Source organism: Rattus rattus, chromosome 9 (genome assembly GCF_011064425.1).
Source record: "Rattus rattus isolate New Zealand chromosome 9, Rrattus_CSIRO_v1, whole genome shotgun sequence".
Classification (NCBI taxonomy): domain Eukaryota; kingdom Metazoa; phylum Chordata; class Mammalia; order Rodentia; family Muridae; genus Rattus; species Rattus rattus.
The window spans coordinates 93,262,748-93,279,117 of NC_046162.1; the positions used below are offsets into that span (position 1 = coordinate 93,262,748).

General features: G+C 49.7%; 1 protein-coding gene across 5 annotated transcripts in view; it reads right to left on the reverse strand.

Moving 5' to 3' along the window:
* Nucleotides 1-16,370, reverse strand: part of Rap1gap2 (RAP1 GTPase activating protein 2) — a 220,105-nt gene that overhangs the window by 137,737 nt on the left and 65,998 nt on the right. For 2 of the 5 annotated variants that reach the window (XM_032913631.1, XM_032913630.1), the window contains exon 1: nt 844-1,215. The exons of the other annotated variants lie outside the window; for them this stretch is intronic. In XM_032913631.1, the coding sequence (XP_032769522.1) occupies nt 844-950 (107 nt within the window). In that variant the 5' untranslated portion in view covers nt 951-1,215. Of the gene's footprint in view, nt 1-843; nt 1,216-16,370 lie in introns of those variants that run through there. 5 annotated transcript variants of the gene reach the window in all.

Here is a 16,370-nt window from a genome sequence, read left to right on the forward strand (position 1 = left end):
TCAAAGCCCTCTTCTTTGCTGCTCAGCACCCTCAGACACAGTCACCACCAAGGCAGCTGTGACTGTGATGTCCTGGGGGAGGGGGAGGGTTATGAGGTGGTGCAGCAATACCCACCCCAAAACTCCTCAGGCAAGACCCTTATAGGTCAGGCAGTGGGTTTCAATATCATCAGTCGCTAGGACCCTAGCAGAAATTGCAAGTTATGGCCATAACCTGAAAGACCAGCTCCCTGGGGTCTAATGGTTATCAAGTCTGCATCTGGGGGCTCGAGCTAGGGCAGCTGCCTCAGACTCTACTCCCTGCATCCCCTCCACCACCATCAACTCCACAAGCCACCACCCCTACCACCACCACCACCACCACCACCACCCCCCACCCCCCGACGCAGATGTCCAGCGTGTCCCTGAAATAGCCTAGAAAACAATCTTCAACGCCCAGTAGCAAACTGAAGAGCGAGCAATCTCAAGAAAAGAGTCAAAGAGGGGAATACCCAAAAACAGACACGGTGGGGAGGCGGGGGCTGAGCCACCTCCAAACTTGGTCCTTGCCTGTCGGCACCGAGGCACAGAGCACGCGGAGCCAGAAAGGCAGCTCGCGGGCTCAACCAAGTTACAGAAAAGCTTGGACTGAGCCAGGGACAGTAGCTCAAGTCTCTCCGCTCTGCAGGTTCTGGGATGGGTACGGGGATCCGCAAAGGTCAGGTCTGGGGGCCCTCCGATTCCCCCAGTGTCCTGTCAAAGCCAGCTAGGCTTTTTTTCCTGTCCAACAAGGATCCAAAAGGAAAAAGTCCACCCAAAAGACAACTGGAATTCACCGCGATCGAGGACAGGGGACAGCTTTACCTTTTCTCTTTATTCTGTTTTCGAGATTTGTGCAGGAGTCCGATGAGCACCACGGCGGCTCGGATCCCCGCCTTTCGGCAATGCATCCTCCCGGCCGGCTGGGACATGGCGAGGCCGCCGGCGGTGTCCAGCCGCGCCCTCGCCCGCCGCGCGTCCCGCCGCCCCAGCTCCGCGCGCTCCGCGCTGCCCGCGCCCCGGCCCCTGCTGCCCGCCTCGCATGGGCCCCGCCCCACCTAGGTGCGCCCGAGGGTCAGGTGACTGGGCGCTCACTTCCCAACGACCTTCAGCTTCTCCCTGGGGCCCGCGGGGCGGCCGGTGTCCGCTCCCCCAGCGCGGGCATTTCCGAGGCTCGCTCCGGGCGCGGCGGGCCAGCGGCTCCCGGCCTCCCGCTCCGACGCACCGCCCACCCCGGCCCCGCCCCGGCCCCGCCTCCCGCGATTGGGCTTCTGACTCCCCCCCAGCAAGCCGAGACCCTAGGGAGTGCAGGCGACCCGACCCGCGAAACAACCTTAGGGAACTCGGAGATAGAACTCCCGTGAGCAGGAGATCTGACCCGGGGCAGCTCAGGCAGCTCGACCTTAGTGAGCCCAGGCGTCTAAACCAGGGGAGAGGAAGATATCGGATAGCGAACTAAAGAAAGCGGCTGGATCGCGCCGGGCGCTGCGGGGCTCGACGCCCGGACAGATTCGCAATCTGCCCTGAGCGCACTGGCCCCGGCCTTTTCTCCCCTATGCCGGATGTCTGGATCCCTGTCTCCCGCGCCGGGGCTCCGGACCCCGCTAGCTGTCTCAGGCTCCCACCCAAGCTGACAAGCTCTCATGCCAGTCCACCGGGATACTTCTCCGATGCTGTCACTGGCTTTATAGCAGAAGAGAAAAACACACTCGGAGAAGAAACGCGTGTCCACCACCACCTTCCCTCTATCCCAGAGTGGCCACCGCCAGAACCTCCAACCCCGGGGTCCCACTTTAGGCGGTCCCGAGACCAGTCAAGAATGGGGCAAGGGGTACTTGAGGAGGGTGAACAGGAAAGATGCTACCTCCCCTTCCACCACCTGGAGTCCGCGAAAGGATTGTGGTAAGCGATGCTGGAAGAAGGATCAGCCGCGGTCAGCTTCCATTAATATTTCTTTTGCCGGCCTCGGAGTTTTACCACACAGGGTTGGTAATCAACTTCACCCGGGCTTGCCTCTTCTTAAGAAACCAAGTTAGCCAGCAAGCCTCGGGTCCTGAGCCCGCACCGACCCCCTCATACCCTCAAGGTCCCCAGCACAGCATATGCGAGCTCCATCCAGATTTGAACACAGAACGCTCTTAGCTAAGGAAGAGGCGGTGGCCTGAGCCATAACAGAACCAGCACCCGGCCTCACTCTGGAGTCCCCTCCTTCATCACTTCCATTTGCCACGGGGGCTTCCCAGCCCCCTTAGCCCTTGAAGCGTAACTAACTACCTTGCCTCCTGGGGGAATGGAATCAGGCATGGAAGGGGTGGGGGTGAAAGGAATTAAAACAAACCAATTAGCCCATCTCTGGAAACAGCCCTGTTGGGGCCAAGATGTCCCTTAGCAATTTGCCTTGTTTTTTACACAGTCTGGTGTTCAAGCAAACAGAAAATACAGGGGTGGGGGGAGAGGACTGTATCAAAGAGCAGAGGGGGCTGTTAATGAACTCCAGGACCCCGGGCTTCAGTAAGGACTCTCCAATGTGCTCAGCTCCTAGCTACCACTGGAGCTGGGGCAGAGAGAAGCAGCCCCAAGGTGATTCCAAAATGCACCTGGTCTATTTATGAAGCATCCATTAGCAATGGCCTTGGGCCCTCGTGAGCCTCCTGAGTGGTGGGGGATCACAGATACAGCCGTGGACGTCTATTTATAACTGGACTGGAGTGACCCCCCACCCCCAGGTCCCACCCATGGGTTAGGCAGTTAGGCAGCTGCGAGGATTTCACCAGGGGTGACTTCAGAATCTGCCTGGGGGAAAGAATGAGAAGTGAGTGTTCTCAACTGGGGAAACAAAAATAGCCTTGGCACAGGGTGCAGGGCCTCTGGAGGCTGTGGGAGCACTTAGCACCTCCAGGATAATTGATGGACAGTTTCAGCTACGTGGCAGGGAGGGTCGCCCAGCATGGGGTATATTTTATTCACGCACAGAGAAAGGTAAAATCTGAATGGAAAGTCAGCCCGCAGCTGGTGAGCAGGGTCAACAGCTCCCACCCATCCCCCACCGCCTGGGAGTTAGTTCAGGTCAAGTGCACAGCAGGTACAAAGGCATTAGAAGAAGGTGCAACATCTCTCCATCAAGTGGGTTCCATTATGCATTCTTGTTTTGGGATTCTGGGCTCTCTCAGCTGCCCCCAAAGTCCTAATGTGACTAAAACACGAGTATCTCCAGAACACCAGCAACTTCCAACCCTGGTTCCTTTGTTTCCTTCCACCCGCTGCGAAGCCTGGCACCAACATGACTCCTCCGTCACCCACAACCCACCACAACCATGTACCCGACCCAGGAAATACAATGGGCAAGGAAACCAATGCCAAAGGCCCTCATATCCATCTCCTCTAGGCTTGCTGCACTACCAACACTCATTAAACCAGATGAGTCCGGTCTCGTGCAAGAGACAGGTGAGAGACAGAAATGGAAGGCTACCCTCCCGCTTTTGTTATCCAACCAGGTCATTGCTCACTGCAAAGAGCTAACACACACCTCACTGCAACGAAGCCTATGTCCAACAAGGTGGCCCGGGCAGTGGCCATTCCATGCCACCTTCTCAACCGTCGAACCGTCAATTATTTACGTCCACGTTTGTTGCCATTGCATCGACTTGCTCTTTTACCACCGTTGAAACATCAAACATTGGCATCGGTGTGGTGAAAACAGGCAGACATATTAAATCGACCTCCATACTGATCTCGCTCATTCAGAAGAACAGGTGAGTTTGAAGTTTCAGCCAGACATTTGCACCAAATCAAGGTGTGGTCTTTGAAGAAATCGAAGTTTGAAGAAGTGGAAAAGGGACATTTTTCACATAAGCAACTGGAAGGTATTCTCGGTTCACGTTTGAGGTGACCAAGACACGGTCAGGCCACAGGGAACAAAGATACCGAAGACAGAAGTGGTCACCGGGGGATCTCTTTCGGGGTCCCGTACCTTACCCCCCAGCAGTATCCTCACTCACCATCCTTAAAGCCCACAGTCCTTGAAAACAAATGCCAGGCAGCCCCAGTGCAGGGCAAACCCAAAGGCTTGTGGGGCCTAGGAGAAGGCATGCAAGCAAGTTAATCATAAACAGAGGACAGACAGCTATGCCACCACTCTGAGGGCCGTGAATTCTGACACACAGACATGCATGCCTACTCCTGAAGAAAGGGGCTTTCTGTGCTAGAAACTGGCTGCAGAAACGTATCCATGTGAAAGCCAGAATGCCATCAGCACCCCTGGTCTCAGAGAGAGTCCCCAGCTGACAACTCCCTCCTATCCTTAGGCTGGGACTGCTCTGAAGCAAAGCAAATAAGAAAGAAAGATTCCGGCACCCGGAGCTTTTGAAGCCAGGGTAGGGCCAGATGTCTCCAGATACAGTGCCCTCCCTTTCTGCAGGAATAGGGTCTCCATCTAACCTCTGCATCACCAAACCTTTAAGGAAAAACAACAGTTTAAAAAAATACCTCAGGGACCGGAGAAATAGTTCAGCATTTAAGAACCCTGGCTGCTGCCTTTTCAGAGGTACTGAGTTCAATTTCCAGCAACCATGTCCGTGGCTCACAACCATCTATACTAGGATCTGATGCCCCCTTCTGGCATGCAGGTGTATATGCAGGGAGAGCTCTCATGTACTATAGATAGATAGATAGATAGATAGATAGATAGATAGATAGATAGATAGATAGATAGGAAAAAGATTCTAGCTTTAAAAAAAACCTCAGACAGCCGTAGTACAGCAACACCACACTCTTCTACTTTGAGGGACATCTATGTACACACATTCCTGGAGAACTCACTCTTCAGCCTCCCTCTAGCACCTCACACTTTGTCAGGGACCTCACACCTGTGCCCTATGAAGCCATCCTTCTTGGCAGGTACACCAGCGCCCCCTCCTGGGCAGTAACACAGTTACACTATCGGATGAAAAAAAGAAAGCGCGAGAAGGAGACAGGAAAGCAGACGGAGGGTGGGAAGAGGGAAAGACTGAGAAGGTCATTCGAGGTGGGAGAGCAGTTTCCATTTTGAAATGAGAGAGAGAGGAAGAGTCTTTGCCAACACACCAACTCTCCTCTCAACAGCTAACAGCTCCTCCCAGGGCTGGCAAGCAGCCCCTAAAAGGGCCCATACCCACAGTGACAGCTACAGGAAGCCATCCACAGGCAAGACTCTAAACGAGCCTTAGGAACAGCTGCCCAACCTCGTGCTCCCAGAAACACACCCTTGAAGCAGCCGTCCTGCAGGCAAACCATCCAACCAAGCAGAGGCCCCGCCCCAAGCCAGCTCAGATTTTTGGAAACAGGTCTTGGAAAACGTGTGGCATTTCCGAACTCCCAGGGAAGGAAACCACGAGGGGGAAACCCACAGAGCCTGCTCCAGCTGGGCATCCAGCCCTTCACATCCCTTGGGTGCCCAAAGTCTAGGGAAAGCATTCAAGGTGTGACTTCAATCAGAACTTTCCAGATATCTATTCAGGGGATCAAAAGAGTGTTTAGAAGGAAGAGAGAGATGCTTAAAATACTACTTGAGTTTCTCAAGATACTTAAAATTCATATTCTCTCCTCTCTCCTTCCCTCCCTCCCCCCCTTGCAGATTTTTTGATTTTTGCTAAGCTGCGTGACTGATTTTTCCCCACACTGGGAACATTTGAATGAAATTCTTTGGAGTACCCAGTTTCTGGTGAACATTAGACAGTGCTTTTGTACTCTTTTTTTTTTCTTTTTTTTTTTTTTTTTTTTTTTGCATGGAGGTTTCCCAGGGATCATTCCAGAAAACAAAGACCTTGCTTGGCCAAGTGGCCTACGGTGCTACTTTTCCTCCCACGGTCCCTTGGCCCCCATCTTACTAGTCACAAAACTCTCAGTGGCTGCTCTCTGTTAAGCCACTTGCAAACCATAGCGTCCCCAGGGCTGAGGCAAGTCTCGAGGAGGCTGTCTCTCCATAATATTAGTAACAGTGCTTAGCAACAACACCCTTCGAAGCAAGAACCGGCAGACTCTCCAAAAAACCTTCTCTGCCTGGCTCCACAAAGAACAGAGTGGATCCTAAGCCATGCATTATTTATATACTGTCTCACATGCCCAGTCACAGTCTGGGCTTGACTGTCTGGGAGATGAGGAATTATACCGATGTGACTTTGTGTTTGTTTGCTTGCTGTTACTGTAACGACCTTGGCTACACATTTCTTTTAAATGTCTTACGGTGTTGTCCTTTTCAAAGGCAATCTCATGTGACCTTTTCATGGCGATTCAAAACGATTCTTATCGATATGAGCTCCTACAGTGATATAACTAAGTACAGTTATGGACTGACAGCCATTGAGGTGGGCAGCCATTTGGGTCTTCACAAAGTGGCCCCCAAATAACTTTTAAGATACTACAATGTCTGAGAATCAACAGACCACAGGGAGAGAGAGAGAGAGAGAGAGAGAGAGAGAGAGAGAGAGAGAGATCTGATTTGGAATTAGAATCCCACCTCCAGTTTTTGCTAGCTGCACATCTTAGGCTAAGAACTAATTCTTCAACTCTATCTCTTCATCCCCATGAACGAAGATTGCCACAATGCCATCCTAAGTCTACTGCAAGGATTCAGTGATCACAGTAGGAGTCTCATAAATATAAAAGCAAACTTTATTCCAAATAATCAATTCTGAAAATGGCAAATGTATCAATCAATAAACTGATACATCTACCCAGTGAAATGTCACTCAGTAACACAAAGGAACAAAAGCCCAATAGGTGTGACTGCATGGGTTCAAAACCATCAGGCCAGATACAAAAAGATACACACCCTTCATGGTTCCATTCATAAAAATTTTTAAAACAATCCAAGGTGCAAATTCATATTAGGACAGAGGTGTCTGACTGGGGAAGGCATTTGTGGTTATTGGTTGGTCACTGCGTCTGACTGTGGAAGGCGTTTGTGGTTGGACAGAGGTGTCCGACTGGGGAAGGTGTTTGTGGGTGTTGGTTGGTCACTGCTGTTAGGTTTTTATGGTTTGGGATTGCTGTGAGTCTTTAATAACTTTTTTTTATATTATAATATAATTAGAACTGGGCAATGGTGGTGCACACCTTTAATCCAGCACTCTGGAGGCAGAAGCAAATGGATCTCTGTGAGTTTGAGGCCAGCCTGGTCTACAGAGTGAGTTCCAGGACAGCTAGGGCTTCAGAGAAACGTTGTCTTGAAAAACCAATGATGATGATGATGATACAATTACATCATTCCTCCCTTCCCTTTCCTCTCTTCAAATCCTCCCAAGGACCACTCTATTTCAGATCCATGGCTTCTTAATTATTGTTACTGTTGTGCGCACGTGTGTGTGTGTGTGTGTGTGTGTGTGTGTGCGTGTGTGTGTGTCCTTAAACATATGAATACAATCCGCTCAGTTCGTATAATGTTACTTGTGTATGTGTCTGTTTGCAGGACTGACCATTTGGTATTAGACAAACAACTAGTGTTCTCTTCCCTGGGGAAGACACCGACTCTTGAATCCCTTGCTTGCCTGAAGGTCTTTGTGTAGGACTGAGGCTTTGTGAGCTTCCCCCTCTGTGTCAGCATGTCTGCTGGCATCATCTTTGTCCCAGGCACGCTTAGACAGCCACATCGGTGTAACTATATAGATGTAACGTCTGAGTTTTCTAGGAGCATCTCCTAACAGCAACACTCCTTGTTCCTCTGACTCTTACGTTTGAACCAAGCCCTGCCTGCTGAGCCTTAGATGCAGCAGTTGGGAGTGGACTCCACAACGCCACACTTCGATGGATTGTAGTTTCGGATCAAACTATTCTGCATCAGGAAAGGGCAAAGTGTCAGTTGGGCCAAAACACAGAATTACGTTAAATTTGTTCTTGCTGCTTGGGAGAGAGTAGAATAACAATAAGCATAGAAGTGCAGAATGGGTCCAGGGATAAACAAATTATAAAGGCTAGGATGATTCTGGGGAGATGGACCAAGGAGTAAAGTGCTTGCACACAAGCACGAGGACCTGAGTTCAGATCCCCAGCAACCATGTAAAAAGCAGGGCACAGCAGGACGAGCCCACAGAACAGAGAATAGAGGCAAGATCCCCGGAAGCTCACTGGCAGAAGCCTAGCTCAGTCAACCAGAGAAAGTAATTGAAGAAGACAGCAGACATTGACCTCTGGCCTCTACCTGATTTACATCAGAGAGAGAGAGAGAGAGAGAGAGAGAGAGAGAGAGAGAGAGAGAGAGAGAGACATACACATAATTTTTAAAAATTAAATAGCAGTATAGCTGAATTTGAGCTCACCCAGAAAGCTGAGGTAGAAGAACTGTGAATTGACACCAGACCAGGCTACTTAGTAAGACCCTATCTTAAAAAGGGGGAGGGGGGAGGAAAGGAAAGGAAAGGAAAGGAAAGGAAAGGAAAGGAAAGGAAAGGAAAGGAAAGGAAAGGAAAGGAAAGGAAAGGAGAACTGAAGACAGAAGACAGAGGATGCAGAAGAGCACTGGCTTCTCCTCCAGGAGGTCTGGGTTCAGTTCCTAGCAGTCACAGATGGCAACACAGCTATCCAGTTGAGGGAATCTGATGCCCTCTTCTGGCGTCTGAGGGTAGTGCATATACATGGTGCAGACACACAGGCAGACAAGACATTCACATTAAAGAAAAATAAATGAACCTTAAAAAAAATGAGGGAGGAGGAAGGAGAGATGGTGGGAGGAGGGAAGAGAAGGGAAGGAAGACGGAATAAGAACCGGTAATTACGGAAGCGAGGAGAGGGTCCAGGAGTGGATGACATGATTCTATTTGCTTTGTGTCGCTGGGCAATTTCACAATTAAAAAAAAAAAAATAAGAGCTGGGCATAGTGACACCCACCTTTAATCCCAGCACTAGAGAGGCAGAAGGTGGACCTCTGTGAATTCAAGGCCAACCTGGTCTACAGAGTGAGCTCCAGGACAGCCAGGGTTAAAAAAAAAAAAAAAAAATGCTATAGTTAGCTGAGAATGCACATGAAGGCATCTTGCCGGGAACTGTAATTCCTGTGTTCGGCTGCATCAGATGAGCTGCGTACTTTACTGCTCATGGGCAACCAAAGGCAGGCACCCTGTCTTCTGATGACATCCCCGACCCATAATACCTCTCTGCCTCCCATCTGTCCTCCTGACTGGAACAACTTTGCAGCATTCAAGAACTTTAGGGAAGGCTGGCTGTGGAGGTCCATGTCTCCTAAGTCGGAGCACACAGAGTGCACACAGAAATGGGGTGCAGGGCGGATGGTACAAGCTAGGCTCACTCACAGTGGGACCACTGGCCACCTTTGATTAAACCTTACAGCCAGACACGGGTTCCACCAGCAAATCTACATACAGGCTAGTACCACGTCCACCCAGTCCCTGATGGATTCTAGTTTATTCCCCAGTGGTCTGAGCTACTCTCTTTCTCCAACTGGTCCCTAAGAAGGTTGGGGCTGGGTATGCCATTCCTGGAAGAAATCGTCCCTTGGTGGATAGAATCAAAGCCCTTTGGCTAAAGCACAAGCTTCCTCCCCCACGGACTCTGGACTCTAACTCACTGATGTGTCGATAGATCCTTCACACCCTGACATTAAGTCCTTTTAGCCCAAAAGACCAACACAAAGCCCATCTTTGGTGCTTTGCCAGCGCAGGCTGGATGGAGACCCTCTGAGCAGCTGCGCCTTGCACTAAGTTTCTCCCAAGCTTGTTTTCCCAGGCTCTTCAGGTTCCTCCAGCTGTCTAACCTGCCTCACCCCTGCTGTAAACAACGCTCTCTCTTTGTTAGCAACACTTTTCTCTCTCTCCTTGGGGGTTAACTGCTTCTAGTTGTTTCCTCCCTGACCCTCCCCAGGACAGAAGGAGCCCTCAGAATCCGTGAGTGCTGGCTGCTTTCCTTTGACTTGGAAGGAAACCCCACACTCTTAGCTCCTGTCCATTCTCTGTCAGCCCACTTCACACTGTCGCCAGGCAGGTTCAAGGACTATACAAAAAAAATTTAAATTACCCCCTAAATAGATCTGGGGTGGGGGACTAGTTCAAGAGTATCTTCAGGGAAACAACAGGCCACTGCTGATAGAAAAGGGGCTCTGAGGTTTCCCTTTGAGGAAAGGAGTTGGGGGGAGGGGGAATCCATTCATCAATTTGCAGTCGCCTACATTGGTAATTGGCAAATACAGGCAGAGGCTTCTCTTTGATACTCCTTTCTGCTTAGGGAAGGTCCTTACAAGCAAAAAAGAAAAGAGATGTAGGGGAGGGGAATGTTCCTGACACCTGGCCTAGGCCCCAGGTGTCTGTCACCTTATCTACCCAGAAAGATCACCGTGTCTGCTGTGCACACACACAAGACACCAGCTGCCGCCCCTCTTCACTCTGCTGAGCTCTGCACAAGGCCCAGCCCAGCCATCTTGTCCTTTGTATCTCTTTCTGCATCTGTGACCACAGTGCCCAGGTGCCAGTAAGACTTGTAAGCTTGGCTTCCTATTGTCTGTTGTCCATTTGTTTGGTCGAAGTCCTACAGAGACAGAGACAAAGACAGACACGCAGAGACAGAGAAAGGAAGGAAGGAGAGACATTTAAACCGTCCCTCCAGAGCTCTGTATAGTGCCACTCACTAGTGCTTAGGAAACTGAAGCAGACTGATCTTTGTGAGTTCAAGGCCACCCTGGTCTACACAGTGAGGCCTTGTCTCAAAAATAAACAAACAACAAACACAATCTTTCAGGCACACGCATCACAAAGGATGGTCCCAGACACAGGAATAAACGAAAGGCCTAACGTTTCCTGAAACTCTCCCTTTGAACACGTGAAATCCGTGCCAAGGTTGAGGGGAGGCTGGGCTGGTGATGATATTCTATGCACACTCTCCGTCCAACATTTTGTCAGTAGAGTATTCTAAAGATGGTGCCCAGGCAAGGCCAGCAGTGACCTTCCTGTGACCTCGAATCCATTAGGAGAGCGCAGTTCCTCAATGCTGAGGAAGCAGACCCTCTGCTTTTCATAAAGAATCAGGACAGGAGGTGGCCTGCGCCTCACGCCGAACCCCTGTGGCAGGAGGTAGAGTGAGGGGTACAGCCAAGCAGCTGTTCAACAAATCAGAACAAAAAGACACATCCTGAGAACGAGCTGGGGGGCTGGGGCTTTCTCGCTTCCTGTCTCATCTCTTGCGAGAGGGTCTCGCACAGCCCACATGGCTGAGGCTCTCCGTGAACTCCTGATCCTGCGACCTCCACTCCCAGAAGGCTGGGATCACAGGCAGCTGCCGTCACTCCCTTCTGCGTTTTGTGTCTTTGAGACTGGGTTTCTCGCTATGCAGCCCTGACCGGCTTGGCGCATACACTCTTCCTGCCCCTATTTCCCACGTGTTGATATTTCAGGTGCAAGCTATGAAGCTAGCTCAGAAATAGCATGTTTCTTCTGGATTCCAGAAAGTAGGAATGTACTAAAATATTTTTTTTTTTTTTTGGCAAAATAGAACACTAACGGTCTATCTCAGCGTTGTTAAGAGTGCCTGCCTAGCATGCTGGAGGCCCTGGGTTCTATCCCCAGCACAGGGGAAGGAAGGGAATGGGGGAAACAAATTAGTTTCTCAGTCACAAGTAGCAGGCCAAATCTGCTTCTCATCCAGTCTCTTCCCCTAATTGGAGGAAATGAGAAGACACCGATCCAACCCAGGGCTGTGGGGTAAACCAGACAACACATACGGGACAGCCCTGCAGAGAACAGTCCCTGACCTCCTGACCTTCAAGGACAGGAAGTGAGAGGTTAGACCTTCGCTGGCGAGGTTTCTTTGTCTATTTGAAACCAACTCTAGTCACCTGGGAAGACAGAACCTCAACGGAGAAAACGGTAGCCTGCCTCTATCTGTCAGCCTGTGGGCCAATCTGCAGGGCATTTCCTTGAGTCTCGGTTGCTATGGGAGGGCCCAGTCCACGGTGGTTGGTGTCACCCAGGACAGGTGGTCCTGGGTGGTAGAAGACAGCAGGCTGAGCAGGCCGTGAGGCGCAAGCCGTGAGGCGCAAGCCGTGAGGCGCAAGCCGTGAGGCGCAAGCCGTGAGGCGCAAGCCGTGAGGCGCAAGCCCTGAGGCGCAGTGAGCAGCACTCCAGGGTTCTGCTTCCGTTCCTGCCCTGAGCTCCTGTTCTGATTTCCAGACAGGATAGACCTGAACCTGTGAGGGGTAATAAACACATTCCTCCCCAGGTTTTTGTTTTGTTTTGTTTTTAAGATTTTGGGGAGGGGGGTTGCTGGGGAGATGGTTCAGTGGTTAAGAGCACTGACTGCTCTTTCAGAGGTCCTGAGTTCAATTCCCACCAACCATATGGTGGCTCACAACCATCTGTAATGAGATCTGATGCCCTCTTCTGGTGTGTCTGGAGACAGCTACAGTGTACTCATGTACATAAAATAAATAAATTTTAAAAAAGGAAGCCGCTAGAGCGGCCCCTGGAGATGACACCAATTGTGGTTCTGAGCTATTTCCTAGCTTAGTCTCTCGTGTGAGCAGCCACCACTACAAGCTCCAGCTGACAGAGACTGAGCTGCCCCTGACACCATGACCCCCACTGTGCCCTCAGAAAAGTTCTTCCTCCCCTAAGTGGCTTCTATCAGGTATTTTGTTACAATGATGAGAAAAATACCCAATACAAAAAATGTCTACAGGTCTCCTGTGAATTTCACTGACTTTTTCCTACAGGGACCTAAATTTTAGATTTCATATTAACCTTGCAGCTTGGGGCAGGTGACATGGCTTAGTGAATACAAGAGCTTGCCACCAAGCCTGTCCATCTGAGTTCAAGCCCCAGGACCGACAGAATGGGAAGAGAGAACAAGTCTTGCAAGTTATTCTCTCACCACTACATTGCATGCTATGGGGTGTGTGTGTGTGTGTGTGTGTGTGTGTGTGTGTGTGTGTGTTCATGTGTGTGTGTGCATGTGTGCCTAAAAATGCAAGATGATAGAATATAACATAAGGTCCAAGTGGGATCCTGGGACAGAAAAACCAGAGCCAGAATAAACAGCAGATCTTACATAATAATAATAATAATAATAATAATAATAATAATAATAACAACATCAACAAATAATAATACAACAATACCAGTTCAGTAATTGTAGCAAACACACTATAATAAGCTAAGACCAAGGGTAAGCTGGGTTGCAGGGAGCAGAGAATACCAGTATGCATTTAATTTTTCACTAAATCTTAAACTGTTCTAAATAATTAGGTCCACTAAAATAGTAAATATAATAAAAATTAAACCATGTTATTATAAACTAAACAACATTTTCTGACCAAGGTCTGCCTGAGTCTCAGACTGCTCTCTATTGCAAGGGGAAACAAAGGGACCAGAGAGATGGCTCAGCTGTACATCACACAAGCATGAGGACCTGAGTTCGATCCCCAGGACCTACTGAGTGGCAAGCACATGTAATTCCAATGCTGGGGAGGCGGAAACAAGATCCCTCACACTTAGTAGCCAGAGAGCTCAGTCCAGTCAACAACCTCTAGATCCCAGTGAGAGACCTCATCTCAAAAAGAAAACAGGAAAACACTGCAGGGCAGGGTGGTGCAGAAGCAAGTTGGTCCCTGTGATTTCAAAGTCAGCTCTGGTCTCCAGAGCTATAAAGCGAAAACCTATCTAAAATAAAAAACAACAGATGGACAGTGCTCGAGAAAGACACTCCTGGTTCCTGTAGCCTCCGTACACACACACAGAGAGAGAGAGAGAGAGAGAGAGAGAGAGAGAGAGAGAGAGAGAGAGAGAGAGAGATGTGTGGAGGACGGAGGATGCAGAACTGAAGGTAAAACCCTACCCAGGATGGTCTTTCCTGTCTTAAGGTCCTTTCTCAGCAGGAAGATGTGAGTGGCAAAAGCTGTCCCCAAAACCAACCCCATTCATTTAGGCCTGCCATAGATCCAGTTATTAGAACCTGCCCCTGGATCCTGAGATAGACAGACATCACACTGGGCCAGCCTCGTGAGAACTGGTCAACGGGCTTCAGACTACAAAGGGAATATACTTAGACTTCAAACTGTGGCTTCCAAGAGGGCACTTGGGACAGAACATGGGTATTCAGGGCCATGACAGGATGCAAAGCCAGGGCTAGTCTCTCTGAACTTGGCCAGAGAATCTATACAATGTCTCCATAGCATGCTCTCCAACTAACTCTGGTCCACAGAGCTCTCCCGAGACTGCTGCAAAGACCCCCAAAGAGATGTGAGGACTTCAGAAGTCAGAGTCCACTATAGACATCTGGACAGCCACAAGCAGGAGGACCTCAGAGGGCTCACAGTCAGCCAGAGAAATGCAGACCAAACTCTGAACAGTGGGTCCCCTGAGGGAACAGAATACCTCTGATACTGAAGGCCATAGGACACCTTACTTTGTATGTCTCGATTCTTTTAGAAGAAAATGTTTTCTGCTCTTTTCCCCTGGGGGGTGGGGATCCTGTTATGCTGCACGTTCTTGTCTGAACTCCTGGCTTCAAGCCATCACCAGCCTTCCAAAGAAGCAGGACCACTTTTTATCTCCCTTCTCCTACGTGAGAGGTAATAGACTTCGTAGTACCATTTCAATCTTGCATGACTGGCTAGAAGGATACTTTTTGATTTTTTTTTTTTTTACAATTTCCATAGTATCAAGTTAAATTTTTTAAAGCATTCTCAGGTCTCGGGGGAAGGGGGTGTGGCTCTGTGGTAAAGCACTCACTTAGCATGAGACCCTGGGTTCAGTGCCCAGCACTGCAAGAAATAATCAGGATCTACACGTGAATTCACACAGTGGAGAATACTAAAAGCAAGTGGTGCTGGGTTGGGGGAGGGGGATCCCAACTGTGTGAGAGGATCCTCGAGCTGCACTTCTGCTCAAGATGTAAAACTGTGCTATGTGGACTTACATATTTATATCTTATATCAATATGTGCTGGGAACAGCCTCATACATCAGCTTAAGAGGACGGGGTTGACTAGAATAAAAGTGAATCTTCCCACCATAGCTATCTTTATATCGCTTCGGGTTTGAACCATATAAATATATCTACTGTTCAGAGTAAGTTATAAATAAATAAACAGCCCCGGTCAGCATGATGACAGTGCTCTCAATGGCATTGTGGGTATATTTAGCAGTAATCTTAAAGACATAAATCCGAATTCTCTAGGCCAGCTCTTTCATCCCTGGCACTTGTCCTTATGGAAATAAGTTTGTGCCAAAAGCCGCACGGTGGCCATTGTAGAGGTGGTGTTTCTGGGGGTGAGAAGCACAAGTAACCCAAACGCCCACAGAGAGAGAGGATCATCTCACCCCCCACAACTGGAGGCAGGCAACGTGGTGACCTGTGAGCTCCAGGGTCCTCCATGCCAGTCCCTCACAGAGTCAAACCTGATCTTAGGACAAGAGTGATGCAGGGCAGGCTCTCATTCTTCAGATGAACGGGGTGAGTGGCGCCCAGATGAGACCACAGGGTTTCCAGCCTCCAACCATGAGGGTGGCAGGGCCCTCTGAATCCCAATTCAGTTCAGAGCCCAGGAACCTGAATTTTTACGAGTAGCCACAGTGTCCCCCTGGGCGCTCACTGGCCTGTGTCAGTTCAAACTTGCAAATGGATCTTGGGTGAAAGAGGGCAGGTCTGTGACAAGGGCTGTTTAGCCGCCAGCTTTATCCTGGTTGGGGCACAGTCTGGCCCACATGACCAATGATTTTTTGTAAATGGTAAAATTTTTCCCACTGAGGTAGGAAGGCGAGTTCCACTGGACAGACACAAGCTGCATTGGACAATGGCAGTCACATGTTACTGGAGTGTAGTTCTTCCGTGCCATGCCATGGGATAAATAATACGTTAGGGCTGGGGAGATGGCTCAGCGCATTCGGCACTTCCTGTGCAAGTATGGAGACCTAAGTTTAGAGTCCCTGTGCCTGCATCAAAACCAGGCATGGTTGGGTTGGGGATTTGGCTCAGTGGTAGAGCCCTTGCCTAGGAAACACAAGGTCCTGGGTTCAATCCCCAGCCCGGAAAAAAAGAAAAAAAAAGAAAAAAACCAGGCATGGCAATGTGTTCTGAAGTGACAGCACTCGGGCTGGAGACAGACAGATCCTGGGAGGTCTCTGGTTGGTGAGTGTGGCTTAATCAGCAAACTCCAGGCCAATGAAGGACCCTGTCTCAAAAAGCAAGGTAGAGGGTGGTAGAGAAGGACACCAGACATCAACCTCTGGCTCCAAACCACCAGCAAGGGTGAGCATACCTGCACACACCCACATATACTGCATGTGCCCACACACCCACACACACACACAAAAAAAAATGGTGATAATATTCAAAAATTAATATTAATAATGCATTGTTATTATACTGCTATAATAT